Source organism: Sus scrofa, chromosome 2, assembly GCF_054392235.1.
Source record: "Sus scrofa isolate SSC_HxYL_T2T_F1_AM1 chromosome 2, Sscrofa_HxYL_maternal_Yorkshire_Landrace_v2.0, whole genome shotgun sequence".
Classification (NCBI taxonomy): Eukaryota; Metazoa; Chordata; class Mammalia; order Artiodactyla; family Suidae; genus Sus; species Sus scrofa.
In genome coordinates this window covers 10,950,670-10,960,123 of record NC_139384.1, presented here as the reverse complement: position 1 = coordinate 10,960,123, position 9,454 = coordinate 10,950,670, and the positions used below count along the sequence as shown (strand labels likewise).

The 9,454-nt window shown below is 54.4% G+C and overlaps 1 protein-coding gene across 1 annotated transcript in view; it reads left to right on the top strand.

The window, feature by feature from the left end:
• The first annotated feature begins 3,747 nt into the window (after nucleotides 1-3,747).
• The window catches only part of CCDC86 (coiled-coil domain containing 86), a 9,032-nt gene continuing 3,325 nt past the window's right edge, over nucleotides 3,748-9,454 (top strand). Inside the window, exon 1 of the mRNA XM_003122668.5 lies at nucleotides 3,748-4,541. Coding sequence (XP_003122716.1) covers nucleotides 3,772-4,541 — 770 coding nt within the window. The 5' untranslated portion in view covers nucleotides 3,748-3,771. The remainder of the gene's footprint in view (nucleotides 4,542-9,454) is intronic.

Sequence of the window (9,454 nt, the reverse complement as noted above, 5' to 3'; positions counted from 1 at the left end):
TGGCTCAGAGAAGAACACCTGATGCATATCTTCTGTCATCTAGGTGCACAGTTTCCTTCAGTCAGCAGATCTCAGTTACAAAATGAGCCGGGTTCTGCGGTTTCAGCACATTCTCGGCCGCGCATGCGCACACAGAGCCTCAGCTCGTGGGGCGCCCCAGACCAGGATCAGTGTGAGCGAGGGCCACGGAAGGGGCACTTGCAAGACAACGAAGCTTGCCAGCTCTGGAACTGTAGCCTCACTCCTCGATGGATAGCTGGGTGACATTAAGCCTGCACCTATGCCTCTCTGTGCGTCGGCTCCCTTACCTGGATAACAGCGAAATTTACTCTTAAGAGATGTGGTTGGAGTTGCCGTCGTGGCGCAGTTGTTAACGAATCCGACTAGGAACCATGAGGTTGCGGGTTCGATCCCTGGCCTTGCTCAGTGGGTTAACGATCCAGCGTTGCCATGAGCTGTGGTGTAGGTTGCAGACGCAGCTCGGATCCTGCGTTGCTCTGGCTCTGGTGTAGGCTGGCAGCTACAGCTCCGATTAGACCGCTAGCCTGGGAACCTCCATATGCCTCAGGAGCAGCCCAAGAAATGGCAAAAAGACAAAAAAAAAAAAAAAAAGAGAGAGATAGAGAGATGTGGCTCTGCCGTCAGATGTCTACACGTGGATCCCACCGCCATTGTTTATCTGCTGTGTGACCTTTACAAGTGTCTCAGTCGCTTTACCAGGGGAAATGGGAGTAATAATGACAGCACCTGCCTTCCAGGATGGCTGTGAGGATAACACGGGTTTGTACACACAGAGCACTTGAAAGAACGCCTGGCTACTGCTCCTCTCCGTGTTTTTGGCTGGGTTCTTCCACAGCCAACTCTGAGACAAGGATTGAAGTGCCAATGGTCTATTCAGAAAATGACCCCAGCAAGCACCTACAAGGGAGTGGGAACCTGAGAGGAGGACAGAGAAGAAGCCAACAGAGAATGAATGAATGACCAGGTTGCCTTCCTAGACAAAGGGGGCTCGATCCTGCTGGGGGTGCCTCTGGGGGAGGGGGAAGACTGTACAAGCCCACCACCCACCCCCTCCCCGCCTCCAGCAGCAGCACCCCCGCCCCCACGGGAGGCTGGGATGTTTGCAGTAGACAGCCAAGGGGCAACAAGGAACAAAGTCCCAACAGCGCCAAGCTTTTCTGAAAAATTCAGGAGTCTCCCCTGAACCCTTGCCCACTATTAATAATGACAATGACACACTGAGCCTGGGTGGAAGTGAGGGTTCTGGACCAGAGTTCCTGGCATCCATGGATTAGGGCTCTCCTCACCTGATCTGGAGGATGTTGGTAGAGCAGCCCCTGCTCTCACACCACGTGGCAGGGACCCGAGATCACTCTCTGGAGGTTTTTTGGTTGGTTTTTTTTTTTTTTTTTTTTCCTTCATGGCTGCACCTTGGCACATGGAAGTTCCTGGGCCAAGGTTCAAAACCGAGCGATGGCTGCATCCTGCCCCACAGCCACGGCAACACCAGATCTGAGCTACATCTGTAAGCTGTGCCACAGCTTGCTGGATCCTTAACGCACTGAGTGAGGCCAGGGATGGAACCCACGTCCTCACAAAGACAATGTTAGGTCCTTAACCCACTGAGCCACAACAGGAACTCCACCCTCTGAAGTATTTTATTTTTATTTCATTTTATTTTTTGCTTTTTCAGGGCCATACCTGAGGCATATGGAAGTTCCCAGGCTAGGGGTCCAATTGGAGCTACAGCTGCCAAGCCTATACGACAGCCACAGCAATGCCAGATCCAAGCCTCATCTGCATCCTACACCACAGCTCACAGCACTGGCAGATCCTTAACCCACTGAGCTGAGGCCAGGGGTCAAACCCGCATCCTCATGGATACTAGTCAGATTCATTTCTGCTACACCACAATGGGAACTCCCTTTGAAGTATTTTAAGCAGAACCAAGATACAATCCAATTGGCATCTGAGAGTGGTCCCTCCAGCTGAGGCTGGGAGCTCAGGAAGTGAGGACAGCTGAGGGGACCTGGGGCAGGGTGGGGCAGTGCAGTGGCATGTAATCTCCTCCACAGCCCTGGTAACGCCTGCCCGGTGTGGTTTGGCATAGCCTCCAGGCTGGGGCAGGGAATTAGGGAACTGAGAATTGAGGGTTGGAAGACATGGGTGAGGAAGCGTTTGAGCTGCTTCTGCAGTGGGGACCTGCACCGCTGTGCTGGGGCACCGAGACATAGCCTCCTTGCAGAGGCTTCTTTGGTCCAGGAGCAAGGGGCATGAGGGCACTGAGCCTGTGGGTGGAGCCCCTGAAAGTGGCCCGGAAGGGAGGGACTGACACGGGATTACAGCACAGGGATGCAACTTTCTGACAACAGGGAAGGGTAGTGGAGTAGCAGAGCCAGCGCCTAACCCTTAAGTACCCTTGGGATTTCAAAACGCTAGATTCATCAAGATATGTTGTGGATGCCGTGTGGCACCAGCCAAGGGGTGAGAGGTCTTAAAGGATCCTCAATCCACTTTTCCATCCTCCAGGAACCTTGCCTATGTTTTCCTCCTCCTCATCTCCTCTTGATCAGCAGTCAAGTCACCTTGCACCCCATCTGACAGTTGGAAGAGTGACTCGGCAGGTGGGAGCTGAGCTCAGTGCTGAGGGCCCTGGCTGTCTGCCTGGCCTTCCTCCTCTGCCCCCTGAGCACCTCTGGACAACTTCCCAGGCCCACGCATAACCCCTCAGCTGAAGAAACAATAGTGTCTAAAAGAAGCTGCTGGGACAGCGGAACCAGGACCCTGGGATGCCTAAGCGCCATCCCCAGGAAGTTCCAAAAATACACTAGGGAAGAGCTGGGGTACATTTGGGCAACTGCCAAGATGTTCTTCCTAAGAAAGGCGTCTGCTCTGAGTGACTCAAAGCCCCCAACTGGGTGTCACGCAAAGGAGGGAGGAGACAAGTTCACATACTAGGGCAAGGACCGCTGTCTTGGCTGAAATAAAACCCAGAGACAATCCGACCTCTGTTTCTAGAACTAGGGCAGAAGGGGTACCAGAAAAGGTGTGCAGAGGGGCTGAGGGCCTGGGCATGCCGCAGATGGTGCATTTTACCCATACTCCAACTTCATGCAGAAAGCTGAAAATGTTGCAAAGGAGAGCCATCGATTTTACATTTAGGCATAGGATGGGAGAAGAGAAAGCAAGGATTACTTTTAACACTGGGCTTAAGAAATTTCCCACCTTCAGGATCTGCCAAGTAGCATTCACCCTGGCAGTCAGGATGCTTTGGCAGGATCATTTTATATACACTAAACTAGTGTAAAAGCACCCGTGTTACAAATGAGAGAACTGAGGCACAAACTGGGTAGGACCCCTAACTGCAGAGGAGTTACTGGCAGTTTTCACCCAGCCTTGCCTACGAGCTCCCTGGATCTTTTCCCAATCCTCTTCTCTCCCGAAAACAGGACCCCTTTTCCTTCCTCCACCGGCACACTCTTTTTCCCCGGAGACTGGGTTCGCAGGAATGACAAACCCCGATCTGAAGCTGACATTCCTTCATCAATCGCGTGTAAACGTGCCAAAACGCTTTGCGCATGCGCCTAGTAAACCCAGGCCCCGCCCGCCCCGGACTCCTCTGTACCCGCCTATCTGCCCATCACCAACATGGCCTCCGCAGCAACAGCCCCTCCTGCCCTACACAGACGTGGCGTCTCCTGACGTCATAGGACGGCGCCGGGAGTCCCAGAAGCTGCACGTGGGCTTGGATTTAGAAACTCTGGCGGTGCCATGGATACACCTCTCAGGCGCAGTCGGCGGCTGGAAGGACTAAAGCCTGAATCCCCCGAGAACCCCACCCCAGTTTTGCAGGCGAGACGGGCCCTTGTGGAGCTCGAGTCGCACCCAGAAGAAGCGAGGGAGCCCGGGTCTCCTCGGAATGTGCAGCCACCAGGTTTGGGGTCCCCCAGACGTCAGTCAGAGACAGCTCCAGTTTCACCCAGTCTACAGGAAGGGGCAGGCTTGGGGTCCTCCCAGAGACAGCCAGAGCCGGGCCCAGGGTCCCCCCAGCGTCAGCGAGATCCGGGTCTGGAGTCTTCCCAAAGGCAGCCGGAATCGAGTCCTGAAACCCCAGGACTTCAGTCAAAGCCAAATGGGGAGTCACCAAAGTTCTCCCAGGACCAAGAAGCGGATTCGGAGTTGGCCGGGAGTAAGGCGGAGCAGACTCCGGAGTCTCCCCAACATCAGCTGCAGTTGGGCCCAGGGTCACTAGAGCCTTACCCCGGTCAGCAAGCGCCGGATCTGGAGCCCTCGCAGCCACTACAGGAGCTGCCACTGCAGGAGCTGCCACTCCAGTCACCCGGTTCCCCACAGGATCAGAACGAGCCAAGCAAGCCAGCTCCATCCAGGGAAAGGGGGAGAGACGTCCTCGGGCCAAAGAAGCGAGAAAGTTCTTCAGTCCAGGCCCCAGCGTCCAAAAAGCAGAAGAAAGAGGAGGTTCCTGTTATCCCGAAGGGGAAGCCCAAGTCTGGGCGAGTGTGGAAGGACCGCTCAAAGAAGAGGTGAAGTAGGCGACACGTGGGCGGGCATGGGGTTCTGTGTGGTGCTTGGGCCTGGGCACAACCTGGGGATAGCCCCCTGGGTTGGAGAGCGCTCACAAAAGTGGGGGTGTCACACAAACAGGTAATTATAATCAGAATGTGGTAAGATGCACCGGGATGTTGGGGAGGAATGCCCTCAGTGGACCTCTTCTCATCTGTGTGTTCATTCAACACACATTTACCCTCGACTCTGCCCTCTCTAATAAGGAGGCAGAAGCAAGTAAAACAGTATTTACCATTATGTTACATTTTTTTGCCTTTTTAATAAAAGGCATTACCAAGTACTGACAATATAGAAAGCTGCTAAGCCCTCTAGTAAGGATTGGTTAGGGGAAGGGCCTTTCAAATGGTAGAAGCATGCATCTTGGCTTTTTTTTCTTTTTTCTTTTTTTTTGGCTTCACTTGCCTGCAGCTTTCGGCAGCTCCCAGGCCAGGGATCAAACCCGGGCCACAGCAGCAACTTAAGCCGCTGTGGTGACAATGCCAAATCCCTAACCCACTGCCCCACAAGGAAAACTCCTGCATCTTGACATTTAATCTGCACATCAGCCCCATGAAGCTGTTAGGATTATCCTCGTTGTACATACGAGGGCACCAAGGCTCAAGGAGGCTGCATGAGTGGTAGAGGCAGAAGCCGAGCACAGATTGGATTCCAGAGTCCGTGCATGGAAGCCCTTTACCTGTGCTCTGTAGATCTGCTGTGCATTGGATTACAACCTTCTAAAGGGTAGGCATGACATTTTGTCTTGTCTTGCTTGTCTTTCTCTGTGGCAGACAGCAGGTGCCTGATTAAATGCTTGTTGAGTGAAGGAATGAAGAGGCTCAGCTGAAGAGGGAAGTGAGGAGAGGAGAGGTGGGATCCAGTTCACATTTTTAGGTAGTGGGAACCACTGGGCAGTCAGGAATTCATGGCCAGAAGGGACCATCAGGGAAGGCAGTGATTTTAAGGAAGAAGCAGACATTTCCCAAGAGTTGACTGTGTGTCAAGCTTTGGGCTAGGCCTTTTGCAGATGCTATGTTGTTGAACCCCTGAAACCCAAGGCAGGTATAATCCCTCCCCCACCTCCTCCCCCATTAAACGGAGAAGAAACTGAAATTGAGGGAATAATTTGCTACAAGACCCCAATCAGAGACTTCGAAGCTAGACTCTAGACTGTTGGACTTAGAAACGTGGATGGTGGCATGGCCCCTCCGCCTTGGTCCCAGCAGGTCCCAGAGAACAGTGAGGCCACTGATGGCCATGCAGATCCAGATGAAGGGGTTGGCTCAGTGGAAAGAGGGTGATGAGCAAGTTGAGTGTGGGACCCTGGGCCTTGGTACTCGGAGGGGGCGGGGAAGTTGAGCTCTCTGAGCAAAAGGGGGCTGCACCCATGCACAGGCCAGAAGAGAGGGTCGGCAGAAGACCCCAAGCAGCGAGAGAAAGAGGCTATTTTGTCCCAGATCCCACCGTGAGCTGAAACCCTTCCCGACTTCCTTCTTCCCTTGGAATTGCGCTGCCATCCTCTGCCATCACTGAGAACCTCCCCCACCGCCCTTCCCGCCATGTCCCCCGCTGTAGGTGATGCTCCCTCCCAGCTCAGGGCCTTTGCACATGCTGTTCCTTCTGTTGCAAGGCTTTTCCCCTGACTAGTCCCTGCCCATCTTTCAGGGATCAGCTTAAATAGCAAATTTAAATATTAAATATCCCCCTGGGAAAAGCCCTCTTACCCTGGGAAAAGCCCTCTTCGTCCAGCCCAAGCAGGGTTCAGTCCTCAAGCTGTGTTATCATGGGGTGGAACTTCTCTTTTGTGACACCCCCCCATTTGCAGAAATGCCTGTTTACGTGTGTGGTTCTTATTGGCTGCCAGCTTCCCTGTAGACCAGAGAGTGGGGTTTCTCTGCTATGGTGAGATTTCCCTGGCCCAGCACACGGCAGGCACTGAGCTGAACAAGTTGATAAGTAAGAACAGAAAGTAGTTCGTTCTTGGAGTTCCTATTGTGGCTCAGTGGTTGACGAATCCGACTAGCATCCATGAAGGCGTGGGTTGGATCCCTGGCCTCACTCATTGGGTTAAGGATCTGGCGTTGCCCTGAGCTGTGGTGTAGGTTGCAGATGCAGGTCAGACCCCGCGTTGCTGTGGCTGTGGCATAGGCCGGCGGCTACACCTCTGATTCCACCCCTAGCCTGGGAACCTCCATGTGCCACCAGCACAGCCCCAAAAGACAAAAAAAGACCAAAAAAAGAAAGAAAGAAAGTAGTTTATTCATTCAACCAACTTATATGGCCTTTGAGCAAGGATCTGGGGGTCAACATGGCTGTAAACAAAACACTCCAGTTGTGAGAAACAGGTAACCAACATGTCATAAGAATGTCCATCGTAAGGACCGTACAAGAAAATGAACCACGGTGGGGACTGGACAAGAGCAGGGGGTGCAGGGCGTTGTCACAGTGACCAGAGATGGCCTCGCAGCCACAGGGACATGCGTAAAGGCCTGGGTGAAGACCTTGGGAGACAGCATCCAGGCAGAGGGACAGAAGGTCCGGAGGCCTTGTCACTGGGCACGGGGAGAGCAGTGGGAGGTGCAGGAGGTCAGCGGGGTCTCGGCGCCAGGTCCCGTGGGCCCTTGCAGGGACCTGCATGCGCAGCGAAGCTGCGGGAGGTGTTGAACCGCAGAATCATGATCTTACATCGAAAGGACTGGCCTGGCCCGTTGAGAACAGACCATAGGAGGGCTGAGGGGAGAGCAGGGAGACCAGTAAGGAAGCTGCTGCAGTAGAATTAAATTCTAAAGACGCTGTGCCAGGCCTGTGGGTATGGGCCCGAGGGGCCGTCAAGTGGACGTTTGGGATCCTTGAGGAAGCAGCGGGTGGGCGTGTGAGCCCTCGAGGCAGCCCCTGCTGTGGGAGGTGTCCCAGCAAAGGCCCATATGGAGGGAGGGAGGCAGTGCGGCTGGGAAGGCCCACCTCCTGTGCCCAGGCTTCCCTGGGTGCAACGCCTCCCATCTCTGAAGGGTGGATTTACTGGGCCCCTTCTGTATGCAGAGCCCTGTGCTAGTGCATCTCCAACTCTGAGCCAGTCCTCCCAGTACCCTTTGCAGTGAGACCGGTTCTTGTCTCCATGTGACACAGGAAGGTGCTGAGACAGGCTGCACTGCCCAAGGTCACATGGGCACAAAGTGGTGGTGGCTTCAGGCCTGGGAGGGAGCCCGCCTGCCTTCAGTCTCTAGGCGAAAGCAGTGCTCTGATGCCGCACTGCCCCAATACCTTAGCCACCAGCCACTTGTGGCTAACTACATTTAAACTGATTAAAATTAGGAGTTCCCGCTGTGGCACAGTGGGTTAAGAACTTGACTGCGGCAGCTCAGGTTGTTGCAGAGGTGCAGGTTGGATCCCGGGCCCAGCACAGTGGGTTGAGGATGCAGCGTTCCACAGCCGTGGCTTAGGTTGCAACTGAGGCTCAGATTCAGTCCCTGGCCTGGGAACTTCCATATGCCGAGGGTGCAGCCATCAAATTTAAAAGAAGGAAAATATGAAATAAATCAATTAAAGTTAAAAATTCCCTTCCTTGGTCACCAGCCACATTTCAAATGCCCAGCACCAGTGTGACTTGAGGCTGCCTTATTGGACAGTAGATAAAGGGCATTTCCACATTCCAGAAAATTTTGCCTGGCAACACTGCTCGGGAAGATACAGCATTGTGTCCTGCCTGTGGCTCTGTGTGTGTCCTGGTCCCCGCTGCCTCGTCCCTTTGGGGTTCTTGAGCCCCAGTCTGGGATGCCCAGCTGTAAAGCCAGGGAGAAAGGCAGCCCCGCCCTTCTGTGCTTAGGAGGCCAGGTCTTCAGCAGCGGGCCCTTGGGGGAGGGGGGAAGAGCCGTGGGGGGTGTGCTGGGGTCAGGCAGGCAGAACTGGGGGTTGGGGGTGAGGAGCCTTCCCCAGGGGCAGGAGCGGGCTCTGCCCGGTACCCACCGCAGCCCTCAGGGGCTGACCTGCTGTGGCAGTTTGGGGCACCATATATTGGATGTGCATAAACAGGAGCCCTTTTGAAAGTCAAGAAATTGATGAGGGCGGCAGAAAGGCCACCACGAGAGGATCTGCTGAGGAGGAAGGAAGGCCTGTAGGACCCCCAAGCAGGCTTCAGATTGTTCGAGGAGAAGGTGCTTACAGGGAGGGGGAGCATGGTTTCATGACCCCCAGACCCTCATCGCCAGCCTCAGCAGCGCTCAGCATTTTCCTGGTCCAGCTTGCTCTGGCTCCTCGACATTTTTTCCTTCTCCCTGGAGTATTTCACAGCACGTCCTGGATAACGACATAGGTGCTGGCAGTGTGCATTCGGACAGAGGCAGTCTCGCCTCTCCTGTGACCATGTCACCATCACTCTTTTAAAAATCAAATCAAGACTATCCCTAGTGCTGGCTCCATTGTCACACTCCCCCACTGGAGAGAGAGGTTCTGAGTCACTCCTGGGAACAGGGACCTTTCACGCTGTTCTGAAATAGACCAGGAGCCCAGGTAGGGAGTGAGCCCCTTCCGGAGGCGATCACGCCCAGGCCCGCTGTGCTTGACCAGAGCAGCAGAGCTTGGTGGCAGACCTGTGTGGCCTGGACTCTGGTCAGAGCCCTGGCTGCTGCTCAGGAACTAAGTGGCCTTGGGTAACCACTTAACCTCTCTGAGCCCTGGTTTGTTCCTCTGTAAAATGGAGAGACTAGGAGTTCTCATTGTGGCTCAGGTTAAGGACCCAATGTTGTCTCTGAGGTTGTGGGTTTGATCCCTGGCCTCACTAGTGGGTTAAGGATCCGCATTGCTGCAAGCTGCCAGGCGTAGGTCACACATGTGGCTTGATCCAGTGTTGTCATGGCTTTGGCACAGGCCTCAGCTGCCGCTCTGATTCAACCCC